Source organism: Microtus oregoni, unplaced genomic scaffold, assembly GCF_018167655.1.
Source record: "Microtus oregoni isolate MIOR12 unplaced genomic scaffold, Mior012 000044F_ref0000062, whole genome shotgun sequence".
Classification (NCBI taxonomy): domain Eukaryota; kingdom Metazoa; phylum Chordata; class Mammalia; order Rodentia; family Cricetidae; genus Microtus; species Microtus oregoni.
The window spans coordinates 1,211,896-1,228,638 of NW_024543218.1; the positions used below are offsets into that span (position 1 = coordinate 1,211,896).

General features: G+C 48.2%; 1 protein-coding gene across 1 annotated transcript in view; it reads right to left on the reverse strand.

Annotated features, from left to right (window-relative positions):
* Positions 1–11,033, reverse strand: part of LOC121434759 (EMILIN-2) — a 55,649-nt gene extending 44,616 nt beyond the window's left edge. The window contains exons 1-2 of the mRNA XM_041633715.1: positions 10,891–11,033; positions 10,297–10,419 (exon numbers count right to left, since the gene is read on the reverse strand). Of these exons, the coding sequence (XP_041489649.1) occupies positions 10,297–10,419; positions 10,891–11,033 (266 nt within the window). The remainder of the gene's footprint in view (positions 1–10,296; positions 10,420–10,890) is intronic.
* Between the last annotated feature and the right edge of the window lie 5,710 nt (positions 11,034–16,743).

Sequence of the window (16,743 nt, forward strand, 5' to 3'; positions counted from 1 at the left end):
AGGCCAGGCGGTGTCGCAATGCCTTGTGATGGGACGGAGAACGTGGCCTGTCCTGACCCCTGCGTGCTGCTTCAGGACATCCCTCCAAGGCTGGAGACACCTGAAGGCAAGCCAGGCCTGGGCACCACCACCCTGGTGGGCTGGACTGTTCGGAATATTAAGGAAGGATGCTGCTGCCGCCCTGCCAAAGTCCTTCAGCCAAACAGCTTGTGAAAGGACCGGATGGAGACCTGCACTTAGCAGATGTGAGGCCTCCAGTTCCATCACCAGGAAAAAAAAAAGGAGGAAGAGCATGAGAGAGAGCGAGCCTCTGTCTGGAGCCAGGGAAAGGCTTTAGAGGAGACAAGCCTCCAACGAAGGGCTGGATTTCGTAACCACCCCCGCCCTGAGCTCTGTCGCAATCAGCATCAAGGCTCCCAACCTTCTTTGCCCAGTTACATGGAAAAGCCTCCGTTTGCAGAAAAACAAGCAGCGTTTCCCTCAGCTGAGGTTCAGGAGGCATTTATATGCCTTTATCTCATTATCCCTGTCTGGCGCGCACAGTGAAACAACTTCCGGCTTGAAGGAACTCTTAGCATCTTTTATTTTTTGAGCCACAGTCTCTCTATACAGTCTTGCCTGGCTATGTACAGCAAATTGGCCTCAAACTCATAGAGATCCACCTGCCCCAGCCTCCTGAGTGCTGGGAATTAAAGGCACGCCTTTTGTAAGGGACCATGCTGAGCTAATCGCTACAAAGGGATAAAAAGTTAAGCCCACAAAGTCCAGAGATAGGAAATTAGGAAACAGAGAAGTCACGAAGATCCCTTTCATGGAAATGACCAGCTCGAGAAGGGTTTGCCCAAACTCGTTTCCTCTTCTGCAAAGGCATAATGAAAGACACTGTCCTGAAGGGCTGACTGGCCAAAGCGAGGTTTAAGGCGGACTCCCTCGTCTTTTAGTATTCTGAGGTGGGGAAAAAATAACAGCTGGGTCCTTCTAAGTGACACACCCCAAAGGGTTTGCCTTCCACGGCATTTTTGAACCAGGAGTAGGGGTTCAGCTGAACCCTCCCGCTTCCACTCACCCCAGCACCTATTGCTTCTTTAAATAAGAAAGGGACAAACGGTAGTGGCAAGTTTAATTGAATAGTCTGGCCATTTCCCTGCAATGTGAACTGCTGTCACATCGAAAACTCCCATGGCTCCCTGGTTCCTCCCAGCACAACCCGTCCTTATAATAATTACTCTTTTTTTTCCGGGGGGTGGGGGTGGGAGTCAAGCCAGGGTTTCTCTGTGTAGCCCTGGCTGTCCTGGAACTCACTCTGTAGACCAGGCTGACCTCAAACTCAGAAATCCGCCTGCCTCTGCCTCCTGAGTGCTGGGGTTAAAGGTGAGTGCCACCCCAGCCTGACGTCATTGAAATGACACCATCTGATCAGCTGTTCGCTATTAACGTTAATTCCAGGAAACCGCTTCTTGAAAGGATCGAAAGCAGTTAATTCTGGGACGTTGAAAAAAACAAAGTCAGGCTAGCAGCCCTCAGTCAGGACACCGACAGACTGGAAGCAGTCTGCATACTGGCAGTTTGTCAGCCTAAGGGTTAAAACTCCTTCTGGGAGGAGGGCGTGGCCGGTGTACTCTGCACCTAAATTGTTTGCACTCAGCAACCACGCCATTTTCTCATTATCTCAGGTCACTGGGTTATTTCTCTATCTTTAGTACTCCAATCTTTCCTCCAACACCTCAGCGTGACCTTCAGCTCTCAGGCCTTCAAAGACAGCACCACTCCCGAGGCGGCAGCACTGGGGCACACGGAGCCAATCCGTGTTCGCCAGGTGATCTGCCGGGTGCACCTCACATTCTTGGAGCAGGGGGCTTTCAAAGTCCTCTTAGCCAGCCCGGCTACCCTCATGTCGGCCTCCTCCCCACAACCCCCTGCCTTTTACCCCTGAAAAAATTGTGCCTTAGCTGCTGGTGAACTGACGCATGTCTCACAGCATGGTGGGGAGGGTGGTATTTGAGAGCCCAGGCCAACTGCCAAGCCTTCTATCTTCTCAGCCCCATACATGTTGCTGTCCCACACGCTTGGACTGAAGTCACCAAAGGGAGCTTGATCTGGGTGACCTATCAGTTCACTGCTCCCTACAAGCCAGGCCACCCACACCCAGCTCCCCTTTCCTGACTACCTCAGTATTTCAACTCAAGTGCCACAAGCTACGCAGGTGGGAAAGATCGACAGAGAAAGACAAATTAATGGTAAGAAACCACATATTAACAAGAAGCAACTGGGATTTTTTTTCTTTTTCTTTTTGTTTTTTTAAGACCATGGCTTCTATTTAAATTGTATTCATGATCTCCAAGATTAAAAAGTTAGGAAGGAAAACACAAAAGTGTGGGGTCTTGTTTTGCTGTGGTGCTGGGAATTGAATTCAGGCCCGTACACGGTGAAGTTATTTTTCTGAGCCCCGTGTCCGTCCTACCCCCTCTCCTAGCTGAACTAGTAACAAAAATGAAATAGTAACTAGGGGAATATTCTGGAAAGAGCTTCCCAAACACAGCAACCTAGAATGGAAAACAAACAAGAGGCATGGAAGACAATTTTGAGTTCTATAGGAAGGTACAGCCCCAAAGGGCTAGAGGATGAGAATCCCCCCGCCCAAAAGACTCTATAGTAGCTACGTGACTTTCAGGTTTAAACGCTTGGTCTCTCTGCCGCCCTGGCAGGTGTCCCCTGATACCACCTCAGCCTTCAGCAGGTGGTTTGATGTCCCTTCAGCGCTAAGGAGTAAGGCTCCAACCAGCCAGCTGTGTATGAAGTGTATGTGTGTTTGTTTAGAAGGCGAAAGTCTTGGACGGAATTCGGTTCCTGGAGATGCCGGGAGAGAAGCTGACTGGAGATGTCAGCCCCTGGGGTTTTGTTTTAGCCTTAAGCATTCTGTACTTAGGAAGGGAAATAAAAAACCAACTATTTTTCCTGGCGAGGACTGGCCCTTAATAGACAACTTTCTCTCCAACTGGATGACCATCTGTTCCCTTTGGAATCTGAAGTTAGAGTGGTCTTGGCACTTGACCCAGAACCAACACCTGCTGGTGTACATTTTCCCAGCAGCTACAGACTCTGAGTGTACCCCACTCAGGCCCCTCTTGGGGCTTATCTTCTATTGTATTTTATTTTATTTTATTTTTCTCTTTCCAATTTTTTAAGACAGGGTTTGGAGCCTGTCCTGGAACTCGCTCTGTAAACCAGGCTGGCCTCAAATTCACAGAGGTCCTCCTGTCTCTGCTTCCCAAGTGCTGGGATTAAAGGTATGCACCACCACCCGACTGGGGTTTGTCTTCTTAATAGGGCTGACCAGGGGAGGTAGTCAGTGGTAGAATACTGGCCTAACCCGAGAAAGGCCCTGGGACCAATCCTTACAGAGAGGAGTGAGAAAGAAAGAGAGAGAGAGAGAACACTAAACTGGACAAGTATTGCTACAGAAGGAGAAATACAGAAAAGTCAGAAAGAAGGCTGGTAACGTCAGGCAGACAGGGAGTGGTACAGCCAGAAGTTCAGGAGCTGAAAGTGTTGAGCAAGGACCCTTTTCTGCAGCCTGTCTGGGTCCTAATTCCCAGGCCAGCCCTTCTCACAGAGTTCTGCACAGCAGCCGCACGCCCCACACCACCCTCATCCCATTCTCATAAGAACAAAGACTGTTTCTATCCTTCTCTTGGCAGCACTCTGGACTGTGGCCTCACGGAATGGGTGGCGAGATAGAGCAGCTACAGCACCCCAGACACCGGGGCCAATGTCTGTCACCCCAGCACTCAGGAGACCAAGGGAGGAGGACCTCAAATAGAAGACCAGGCTAGGAAACAAAGCAGCGGCAACAAAACATGAACCAAGGGTCAGGCAGACGGCTCAGTGGTTAACAGCACAAGCTGCTCTTACAAAGAACCCAGGTTCAGCTCCTGACTATCCATCACTCAAGTTCCCTCTTTTGGGTCTATAGACACCAGGCACGAGGGGGGTGCGCATATACATTTGCAGGCAAAAACGCTCCCCCACACATAAAAGAATAAATCTTTAAAAATTCAGAGCGGCAGAACCCCTCAGCTGTCATGAGCATCCATGAATGGGTTCTCGGAGAAATGCTTTAGGACTGGCTAAGATGGCTCAGAAAGGTAATGGAACTTGCCACCAACCCTGATGACCTGAGCTTAACCCTCAGTACCCACATGCAGGTTGAAAGGAGAGAACCACTTCCTCCAAGTTGTCTCTGATGCTGACACAGCGCTATGGCACACAGCCACCACCCCCCCCACACACACACATACACACCCCCCACATAAATACATACACTAAAGAAGGAAGGAAGGAGAAACTGGCCAAGGTAGGAATTCTCTCAGATCTTTGATTTGCTTCCTATGCACTGCAGGAAGCAGAAGCCAGCAGCAGAGAATACAGGTGACCACAATCGTTTCCTTAAGAGAAAGGCCTGTGACCCAGGACCTTACCCTCAGTGATTCTCTCCTGGTTCTTTGAACCTCGCTGGAGCAACCCAAGCCAGGTAGCTGGAAATCCTCAGTCCCCTATGGCACTGCAAGGCTGCTGTGTTACATAAAGGCAGAAACTGCTTCCCAAATTGGAGGTGTAAGCCCCTGGGGAAGCAAGTACTGCTGCCCTCGGGGAGTCTGACAGCACAGGCCTCAAGCAACTGGGTCCCTCCATAATAGACAGTGAGTTAGGCAGCTAACTACAGTCCCTGAGAAACCCCCACTCTAGCCAGGGCTAGACCAGGATCTTCCTTAGTGTCTCTTACTGTGAGACATCAGTGGCCATACTGGATGGCAGAATGGGAGGTCAGAAGATCCACAGAGGATCTTCTGGAAGAGCGGTGTCGAACGACATTCTCCCTTGACGCCAGACTGGCAGAAGCTGGGCAGAGGAACACTGACCCAGGCTGTGCTCTGCAATCAGAGTCCTCAGACTGGTAGTTCTCAGCCTGCTCAGGGATTGTCTAGACACTGGAAAATGCAGATACTTACATTATGGTTCATAACAGTAGCAAAATCACAGTTGTGAAAGATCAATAAAAATAAATTTGTGGCTGGGGTCAGCACAACATAAGGAGCTATATTAAAGGGTTGAAGCATTTGGAAGGCTGAGAACCACTGCCTGAGACCCATGCTCCTTCCTGCCTGCTTGTCAGCCTTGATCCTAATCTGTCCCGCAGACTGAGGTCTTATGGAGCGGGCAGCATGGAGACCAGAAATCTCAGCGATGAAGCTGCAGTATTTGGAGGTTAATAATGCTTTTGTTTTGTTTCTTTGGTTGGCGTTTGTTGTTTGAAGTCTATGTATGCATGTGTGTTGTGCGGAGGTACTGCACTGGAGTGCCCTTGTGCTTGGAGGTCAGAAGAGAGCGCCGAGCCCTAGGGCAAACATTTGAGATGCTTGTGAGCCCAGCACAGGGACTGAGACCTGAACTGGGGTGCCCTACAACAGTGCTGTACCCTTCACTGAACTGGGGTCCCCTACAACAGCGCTATATACCCTTCACTGAACTGGGGTCCCCTACAACAGCGCTATGTACCCCTCACTGAACTGAAGTGCCCTGCAACAGCGCTATGTACCCTTCACTGAACTGGGGTGCCCTACAATAGTGCTATGTACCCTTCACTGAACTGGGGTGCCCTACAATAGTGCTATGTACCCTTCATTGAACTGGGGTGCCCTACAATAGTGCTATGTACCCTTCACTGAACTGGGGTGCCCTACAACAGCGCTATGTACCCTTCACTGAACTGGGGTGCCCTACAATAGTGCTATGTACCCTTCACTGAACTGGGGTGCCCTACAACAGCGCTATGTACCCTTCACTGAACTGGGGTGCCCTACAATAGTGCTATGTACCCTTCACTGAACTGGGGTCCCCTACAACGGCACTATGTACCCTTCACTGAACTGGGGTCCCCTACAATAATGCTATGTACTCTTCACTGCTTGAGGTCATCTCTTCAGATGGTTTTTATATTTTTCAAGCTGGCCTCAAACTCCCAGGGATGATCTTGAACTTCTGAACCTTCTGCCTCCGCCCTCCAAATGCACCATCATGCCTGGCTTGGCTCTAGCATTTGTATGTGCCTTCCCTGCTGTGAGACCCAGACTCTAGTCTCTGAGTGCAGAATCATGTCATCTGTCACAATCTTCCCCCAGAACAGATGGGACTCAACAGTAGGTTCAAGTCAGGCTTGCAACACCAACAGAAAGGCCAGCAGGGCTATGTACTTTCTCAAAAGTCAAAGTTTGAAGGTCCAAACTACAGCTGAGAGCAAGAACTTGACCATACGTCCAGGGGTCTGCACATGCATACAAATGTGGTGAGTTGGGGCTAGACAGCAGGGATTATGAAGTTGAGGCAGGAGGAGGAGGCTGAGGTACTGTGGGAGAATGCTCTGTACACTGTAAAGATTTGTCACTCATATTGGTTTAATTAAAGAACTCAAGAAATTGGACACCAAAAGATCACATAATCCAATAAAAAAATGGAGTACAAACCTAAACAGAGAACTCTCAACAAAGGAATCTAAAATGGCTGAAAGACACTTAAGGAAATGTTCAACATCTTTAGTCATCAGAGAAATGCAAATCAAAACAACTCTGAGATTTCATCTTACACCTGTAAGAATGGCTAAGATCAAAAACACTGATGACAACTTATGCTGGAGAGGTTGTGGGGAAAAGGAAACACTCCTGCATTGCTGGTGGGAATGCAAGCTGGTACAACTCCTTTGGATGTCAGTGTGGCGATTTATCAGAAAATTAGGAAACAACCTTCCTCAAGACCCAGTAATACTACTCTTGGGTATATATCCAAAGGATGTTCAATTGTACCACAAGGACATGCTCAACTATGTTCACAGCAGCTTTGTTTGTCATAGCCAGAGCCTGGAAACTACCTAAATGCCCCTCAACCAAAGAATGGATAAGGAAAATGTGGTACATTTACACAATGGAGTACTACACAGCAGAAAAAATAATGACATCTTGAATTTTGCAGGAAAATGGATGGAGCTAGAAAATATCATTTTGAGTGAGGTAACCCAGACACAAAAAGACAGTTATCACATGTACTCACTCATAAGTGGCTTTTAAACATAAAGCAAAGAAAGCCAGCCTACAAACCACAATCCCAAAGAGTTTAGACAACAATGCAGACACTAAGAGAGACTTGCATAGATCTAATCTACATGGGAAGTAGAAAGTATAAAAAGACAAGATCTCCTGAGTAAATTGGGAGCATGGGGATCTTGGGGGAGAGTTGAAGGGGGAAGGGAAGAGTCAAGGAGGGGAACAGAGAAAAATGTAGAGCTCAATAAATATCAAGAAAAATGTATTAAAAAATGCTGATTGGCCAGTAGCCAGGCAGGACATACAGGCAGGGCCACCAAATACAGAGGAAGTAAGATGAAAAAGCCTTACTGAGAAAAGGTACCAAGCCACATGGCTAAACACAGATAAGAATTATGGATTAATTTAAGTTATAAGAGCTAGTTAATAATAAGCCTGAGCTAACATGCCCAACAGTTTATAATTAGTATAAGCCTCTATGTGTTTCTTTGGGACTGAACTGCTGTGAGACCAGGCAGGATTGAAACTTCCATCTACACTGAGACTGAGAAAGAAAAGACCTGGACTTAGATGTAGGTTCTGCTACTTTCTAATGGCTCTTGGGGGTTGCTATAAAAATAGAAAATACAGAACGTGCAAGTCAACCTTAGTTCCAGGGACTTCACAGGAAGAATTCCTTGTCACTCAGATTCTCGTGTCTTCCAAAATGTGTTCCCAAAGTCAACCTAGGACCAAGAAGGAGCCTTTCCACACTGTAAGAGTCCCATATCTGAGGTGCAGAGGTGTGTGCCATCATGGCTGGTGTGTGTAGTGCTGGCAATGAGCCCAAGGACTTGCACATGCCAAGCAAGTACCAAAGAAAAGCTGGAAGTGGTGTCTCATGTCTATAACTCCAGCACTCTAAAAGCCAAGGCACAATTACCTCGAGTTCAAGGCCAGCATGGTGAATACAGGGAGTTTCTACATAGCAACATAACAAACCTTGCTTCAAAAAGCCAAATTAAAAAACAAACAAAACCACATTTACCACCAAGTATGGTGGTACATGGCTTTAATCTCAGCACCTCTGGAAGCAGATCTCTTCCAGATCTGAGTTTGAGGCCAGCCAAGGTTACATAGTTAAACTCTGTCTCCAAAAAAAATTACCTCCAGAAATGCAAATTTCTATGTATGTATTTATGTGTGTGTGCAGGCCATGTTATCGTGTGTGTATGTTCCAATGTATACAAGTGTGTTCACTGTATGTGTAGGTATGTTCAGTGTGTTTCAGTGTGTTCAGTACGTGCGCGCATGTGTCCAGTGTGTGCAGGTATGTTGAGTGTGTGTGCAGGTGTGTGCAGTGTGTATAGGTGTGTGCATTGCATGCAGTGTGTTCAGTGTGTGCACACATGTGTGCAGTGTGTGTAGGTGTGTGCAGGTGTGTTCAGTGTGTGTACACATGTGTGCAGTGTGGTGTGCAGGTGTGTTCAGTGTGTGTAGGTGTGTTGAGTGTGTGTGCCGGTGTGTGCAGGTGTGTGCCGTGTGTGTGTATGTAGGTGTGTGCAGGTGTGTTCAGTGTGTGTACACATGTGTGCAGACGCAGGTGTTTATGGAGGCAGAGATGTCAGAATCAACTACCACTGTCATCTTACTCTTGAGACAAGGTTTCTCGCTGAGCTAGGCTGGTGACAAGCAGGAAACAGCCATCCTACTGTCCCTACCCCTCCACAGCACTGGGATTATCTGGCAGTCACCGTCTTCAGCTTTTTATGTGGGTGCTGGGGATTCAAGCTCAGGTCCTCAAGCTTGCATAGCAACCCACTGAGCCATAGTCCCACCTCATCCAATCCCCCCCCCCCATTTAAGTTTTACTTTTAATGAAAAATTTGTTTATCTCTGAATTGTCCTTAACATTATAGGAAAACACAAAATACAGTTCTTGTATAAAATGAATGAAATTGCCTTGGCTGACAATTGAATTCTAAATTTCAAGCAAAAATTCTTCGAAATTGTGTTGAATATTCAGTTTGTGTTTTGGTCACAGTGTAAAAACCTGACTTGGTTCTCTTGTCACCAACAGCGGACCATGAGCTGTGAGGTGTAAATCTAAATACAGGCTAATTTAAGGTTGCTCTGAGTCTTTGTGATGACCAGGGACTCTAAATCAGCCTTTCCTCCACGTGTTAGGAAGTAGAGACCGCCCTGTGTTTCCTCAAGTTTGTACAACTTTCTTTTTGCCTCCCAGGAACTCTCAATCCCTGCGGCTCCCCAGAGTAGCCTGGGTGGAACCCAGTGACCACCTCCTCCCTACGTGTCTTCAGTCTCGTCTGTCCCTGCCCCCTGAAGCAGCTCGCTGGAATACAAGCTCAGCCCGATTGTCAGAGCTGCCCGCCACTGACCATTCTGTGCAGCACTGACAATATGCCCTAAGACAAACAGTTTATTCTTCCTGGAAACAATCCCTGCCATCACGTGTCCCCAACAGCCCTTTATTCACATCAGCCATCTCCTGAGATCCGACTTTCACAAAAACTGAAAGACCTTTCTGATCACAATTGATGCTTACAGATGTGTTTGCAGAATCTGTAGGCTACCGAATCATTTTCCCTCTGTTTCTGTTTTGTTTTGTTTTAGAGGCAAAGAGATGGTTAACTTTTCTGCTCATCTTCAAGATCATTCTATTCTGAGATCTCTACCTAGTGAACCCACAAATCTAACTGGAGAAGAAAGGGGTGTTCTAAAGCAAGCTGGGGTTTAGTTTAAAAAACTATGATGCTGAAGAGGATAGCTGGGCTAAAACTCACCTACATCAGAACACCAACCAGTCAAACCTCTCAGCTAATCCTTCACCTAAAACATTTTAGAATCCTTCGTGCGCCCCAGAACATACAATATGGATCTAATTACATTCAGCTGCCTTATGTTAGTAATAAAATTGAGAGAGAGAGAGAGAGAGAGAGAGAGAGAGAGAGAGAGAGAGAGATGGGGTAGGGGCTTTGTTCAAACTCCTCTGTGGCCTGAAGAATCACAAACTCCCAAATTTTGCGCATCCTTAAGGCTCCCACAGAACAGCACATTCTTAAATAGCCTAGCGTGGTTGTTAGCTGGCGCAGCCCTCAGACTTTATAAGGATTTATAGAGGGTCTGGAAGAAATTTCCACAAGGGCCGGAGCCCAGCGCCCCAGCTCACCCACCCTTTCGACCCGCGAACTCCAAGACTTACACCAGAGCAGACGGACAGGGCATCTGGTTCCAGGGACAGTTGTACTGAGCTTGAATAAAACTCTCGCTTCCTTCCTGCACTGTGCAGCTCACGTTCTTAGTCACGATGTAGGCGCACCAGTTCCTGGGGTTGAGAGAGGGCTGGGTAAACTTTGGAGAACAATGAAGCATTGGTGGGGGGCGGGGGCCGACGGACGGAGAGACTAACGGATGGACAGATGGACAGAAGGGCTGACCCAGCAAGTTAAGGGTCACCCGCTCCGAAGTCTGGAGCGTGCCAAAGCCGCCACCCCAGGGTGCCTCTTAAGTCTTTGGAGTATCAAAGAAGAGCCCCCACACCCCCGCGCACTCCAGGAAGTGTTGGGGTTCAGCAGGACACTACCCCACTCCCCTGGTCCGCTTTAGGATGCTCGAGGTATCTGGTGGGGAGCACATGGTCATCCCGGGATGGTGACGCCCCAAAACCCATAAAGATCTCTCTGCTGCTGGCCGTCGCCATTGGCAGGGCAACTCCAGAGCCTGCAAGCGGATTCGGAAGGGACCGGCAGGGACTCCGGACTTGGGTTGGAGGCGAGCAGAAGGGGCGCGCACTTACTTGCTCCTGGCGCTGGGCCGCGCGTGGTACCCAGGCTGCGAGCTCGCGTGGCACAGCCCCGCGCCGCCCAGGGCCAGCAGGGCCAGCAGGACCCGCGCCCAGCGGCAGGGCGCGCGGGGTCGGGGCGGGATCGCCTGCCACATCTTGCGCCCTACAAGGTTGTAGGTTGCGGGGCAGCGGACCGGGCAGCGGCTCGGGCGCTCAGCTGCCCCTCCGGCTCCTTGCCCCACGCCTCCGCACTGGCCGCTCCGCGGTCCCTCAATGACGCACAGGTCCCCCCGGGTGCCGCCCTCTTTATTTCACTTCCCTCTCAGAAACGTGACTCTTCCCTGCACCATCTCTCGGCCCTTCGACTCTCCGCAGGGGGTTAGGGGGGAAAGAGCCAAAGGGTTAGGCACAGGGTTCTCGGTTACAGAATTTCCAATTACTTATTCCTTTGGTCCCTTCCCAGCCGCCAGCAGCTCCGCCTCTCACCTTCCAAACCAGGCGCCCCCAGGCCCTCCGGAAGTGCAGCGAGCTTGGACAGTCCCATCCTAGACCCCCGGGGCCTCCCTCCGGCAGAGAGCCCAGGACCGCTCCATCAGTTCCCCTGGAGACCCAAGCAGGGGACTCGGCTTGGATTTCTTCCTCTGAGGCCACACTGCCACCTTCCCAACAACCATTAAAGACTTGGGGGAATAGTTAAGCGCGCCTTGAACTTTCTGAAGGTTCGGGCTGCAGCGGTGCAGGGGCCTCTGCAACTGGTCTCCCTGCAGCAGCAAACTGTCACGTGCTAGTGCTGAAAGACCTGCTCGCATGTCCCTCTTTCTGTCAGTATTAAAGACAGATGGTTTAGTCCATTAAAAACGACAACAAAACTGTGCAAACATGAAGACATGAGTTCGAATCCCCTGGCACTCACACAAAAAAGATAGGCAAGGTGTCACAAATCTGTAATCCCAGAGCTAAGGAGGTGGAGACAGGAGGATCCGTGGGGCTGCAGGATCAGTGACAGACCCTGTCTCAAAAATATAAGACAGACATGGACTAGAGGAAACCGGTTCATCAACCTCTGACCTGCGCCCCCAACGTACGCATGTGTGCACGAACATTTTTTGAGGCAATTTATTATCCTAGTGTCTTGCCTTTGCTCCAAATAGTTCGGACACCGCTGGTGCTTCCTCCCTTCGACCCATCCACCCCTCCCTTTCATCTTTCCCTCCTTCCTCTTTCATGTTTTCTGCCTAATCAAAAGTTACAGGAGTGTCTGCCAATTTTTTTTTTAGCTTGAAGTAACGACACAGAGAGTGTGATAAGGTCAGCTGCCGCAGGGTGTGGCGGTCCACTTGGGAAGCTGCGGCAGGAGAATCACCTCAAGAGTGATTCTGGGCTACTACAGCACCACCGCGGTGAGGTATTCTAGCGGTGTAGAGGGAGTTCTTCCTTTGAGTCTGGTTGCTCCTCCTACAAGCCCTGGCTGGCAGGCAGGCTCCAGGCAGTACCTGTGAGCTAACAGGACACTGTTGGCTTTTAGGGACCGGTAAACTCGACTATGTTTTAACACAACTAAGCGAAACCACTGGTTGTTTCTCAAATGCTTTGCTTAGATGGCTTCCTTGGGTCTTTTGATTTGTAAATTGAAGAAAGAAAATCCCGAAAGTAGCAAACTGTACCATATGAGGACATAATCCGTTCATGAACTTTCGCAGGGGAAGATTATGCAGATCACGGACTGAAGTCATCCCAGCCTTCAAAAGAACCACGCTGGGGAAGAAATAACAGAGATGAAAGACTGTCCTGTGTAAAGCGATCTGGGTGACTTCTCTGTCACTCCTGTTCTAACCTCCGTTTTGTCCGTTGGGTGTCATGGGGTCATAGAAGTCTAGAAATGGAAACTGAGTAAAGGGAAAATTAGGAGGCGACCCACAAATTATGTTCCTCTACAACTTCCTTTTTTTAAAAAAATTAAGAATTAACTTTTATTAAGATACTTATGCATATGTGTGCTTCTTTAGACTTGTGTACATGAGTTCAGTAGCTGGGAAGCAAGTCATGAGGGTGTCAGAGCCCCTGGAGCTGGAGGTACAGGCCACAGGGAGCCTCAAGATGTGGGTGCTAGGAGCCACCCTCAGGTCCTCCGCTCCTAATCCTGAGCCAACTCTCCAGCCATGACTTTTTTTTAATTGTGTGTGTGTATGTATACACATGCACACGTGTGTATGCTTGCACGTAGATTTACATAAGTAGATTACATTGTATATCATAAGTAATCTGGAGCTACTGAATCGTATGGGAACAATGCTCAGGTTATAGGCAAATGCCATGCCATTTTACATAGAGCTCTTAGCACTCAAAGACTTTAGCAACCTCAAGGGTAGTGGCAGCAATCCCCAAGACCACAGGAGACAACTATATTTGATCAACAAAAAAAAAAATGATGCTTCTCAGTAGATAGGTTTATCCTGAGTTCCAGTTGTATGCTAGGCTTTCTATCTGATTGGTTTGGTTTTTGAGACTGAGTCTGATTATGAAGTTCAGGTTGTCTTTGAACTCGTGACTTCAGTTCCCATCACTGGAATTATAGGCTTGTGGCAACATGCCTGGCTACTGTGGGATCTGTTACATGCTAGGTATTGTGAAAACCCTACTGGTTTCCATGAGGAAATCCAAACTGCCATGGTCGTATCTTCACAAGAGGCTCCAGGCGATTCCTGTGCCCTGGAGCGAGTGAGTAGCCAAGCTCACAGTCAGTGAGTACGCCAGTGTTCATTACTCAGGTTTCTCTAGACAGAGGCCCTGAACACCTAGCATAGGACATCTCTAAGAAGACTCAGCACACAATAGGTTGAAGGGCCAGCTTCCATTTTCTTTCAGTCGGACAAGAGAATGCCACAAACTCAGGAGTCGAGGACCTTCCACAAGAAACAGAGCTTTGTATGGAGGGAGGCTTTAAGCGCATTAAGAAACAAAGCATTTAGGCAGACCATCCGCAGAAGCCATAACATAATATAGTGGGCAGAATATTGCAAGTTTGGGTCCTGGAACTTTCTGCCAATGACTCTGAGTGCTTAAAAGCCAGTTTACTGTAACAGCAGGATGGAGTTTGAATTTCTCTTGAGCTTTAAGAGGAAAGCTCCCCATAGGAACCTGCACCTTTGTTTGGTATGATCAGTTTACCCAAAGCAAAAGCTAACATGAATTTTCTTTTGTAGTAGTGATGTTGGGCCTCGTCCGTCTGAAGCAAGCACTTCACCAGTTGCCTCCCCAGCTCTAAAAATATAAAACAGCTTTGCCAAACCCATTCTTGCCTAGGAGTCTCACGTGGTGGTAGAACACCCCCATAGCAGGCACAAGACCCTGGGTTCCACCCAGAACACCTCAAAAAAAATTTAAAATCAATTTCTTCATTTACATATTGGTCATGACACAAGATGCTTGCCACTTATATCAGAAGAGGGGACAGAGATTCTGAGAGTCAGAGGTCAACAAAAGTCAGGGCAAAACAGTGTCTTCTGGACATGGCAGAACCATTGAACTCATGACGTCAGAACAGCAGCTGTGGCTGCCTGTACAAGATCTGCAAAGATGAAACCAGCCAACAGTGCAGCAGGGAGCGGGAAGAGGTGCATGAACCCACCAGCCAGCATTGCAGCAGAGAGCGGCCGAGGAGCTGCTGTTAGCTGATGGATTCTGGGAGGAGAGTCAGCTTTCTTTAAAGGTGTCCAAGAACATATACTTCCAGGACAGCCAAGGCTACACAGAGAAACCCTGTCTCAAAAGAAAGAAGGAAGGAAGGAAAGGAGGGAGGGAGGGAGGGAGAGAGAGAGGGAGGAAGAAAGGAAGGGAGAAAAGGAGAAAGGGAGAAAGGAAGGAAGGAGCTGAATGGTGTTAGTGCACACTGTTAGTCCCAACACTCAGGAGGCAGAGGCAGGTGGAGCTCTGTGAGTTCGAGGCCAGCCTGTTCTACAAAGTGAGTCCCAGGTCAGCCAGGGCCATTAGAGAAACCCTGTCTTGAAAGAAGAAAAAAAAATCCCTAAATAAATGAAATGAAATGAGACACTTATCGGGTCCGTGTTTGGGAACAGTCTGTGGAAGCAGAGAGCCTGCCAGACCTCCCCCCAGCAAACCCAGACACTCATCTGCCTGGGAGGAGAAGGTGGACGAGGATGACTCCAACAACACCAGTCTGGTACACTCCTCACCCCATCCCACCCCATCCCATCCCATCCCAGTCATCAGAGCGTGGGACATTTAATGAGATGAACTGATTTGTACATAAGATATGGTTAAGAGTTCCAAGCTCCTGGGCTCCCAGATGTTTCTTTATGCTTGCTAGAACTCAATATTGTTTGGTTTTGTTTTTTTGTCTGAATTTCTTGGTCGTCTTGATGGTGTCATTTCTATGTCTTTGCTTTGCTCGTCTAATGATGGGAAGACAGGTCCTTGAAGACTACACAGCAAAGGAGAAACTTTGAAAGATGGATTCGGGGTGTGTGTCCTCATGTCATTTACACTGTTCCCTGGGAAAGTCAAGCCATGAGAAGCTGAAAAGAGGAAAGATATATGTCGTTCATGCAATGGAGTTAGCATCCCATTCATCTTCACTGACTTTGCAAAGTGAAGTCTCCATCCTCAGTTTTCCTCCTCTGTATTCGTGATCGATCATATGCAAAGCCAGAGTGAACAGCAAGAACAGCATCACCACATCAGACAGTGGAGCATATATGTGACAAGGTCTAGCGACTTTAACATTCTTTCTTTTTTTATGTCAACCAATGGTAAAGCCAATCATCTTTGCAAACACGAGGTATGGAAAGTGTGTACATACTCTTCCATGCGCGCACGAGAGAGTTGTCTCAATCAGCACAGTGTTGGCTGTGCAAGCGTGAGGACCTGAGTTCAGATCCCCAGCCCCCAAGAAACAGGGAGCAGGAGCACAGGCCTGTTATGTCAGCACTGGGGAAAAAGAGACACAAGAAGCCTTGGGGCTTATTGGCCAGTCGGTCTAGCTGACTCACTGAGCTTAAGGTTCACTGACTTTTTGACTGCCTCAAAAAGTAACTAGACTACTGGGCAGTGGTGGTGCATGCCTTTAAAACCAGCACTCAAGAGGCAGAGGCAGGTGGATCTCTGTGAGTTTGAGTCTGGCCTGGTCTATCTAATGAGTACAATGGGGTTATATAATGAGACACTGTCCCAAATAAATAAAAGATGGGGAGTGATTGATTGAGAAAGACACCTAATAATGACCTCTGGCTACCATGCACACATGTACACTCAAGACACACACACCACGGGCTTCGGGGAGAGAGAGTGAGCGAGTTGGGCTCTTGACTCCCCATTGCTCTCCAAGGAACACTCAGCTTATGGACTTTCTGCTCATTATTGCAAAGGAATTTATTTTTGAGTGATTTAATGAGCTGTTTAGGAGAATTAATAGCCCTTTGTAAATAAACTCAGAACACTGTGCCATTTAATAGTAAATATCTTTTTCCTCAAAAAGGAAATTAGTAAACCAGGCGGTGATGGCACACGCCTTTAATCTCAGCACTGGGGAGGCAGAGGCAGGCGAGTTTGAGGCTAGCCTGCTCTACAGAGCAAGTTCTAGGACAACCAAGGCCATACAGAGAAAGAAACCCTGTTTTAAAAAGGAAATTAGTTATTAATTTCATGGCCTCTCTCTGTCCCATGCTTCTTTGTCCTAGGAAAGATACCTGTATACCATATGTCACATGTGAGATGCCATTTCTGGTTTTGTTCAGTTTGATGTTTGGGTGTGTTGAGACACGGTTATGCCGGCTCACGCTGGCCTCAAACCCTCAGCATTCTGACTTCTGCCCCCTGGGCTCTGGCAATGCACCATCACTCTCAATG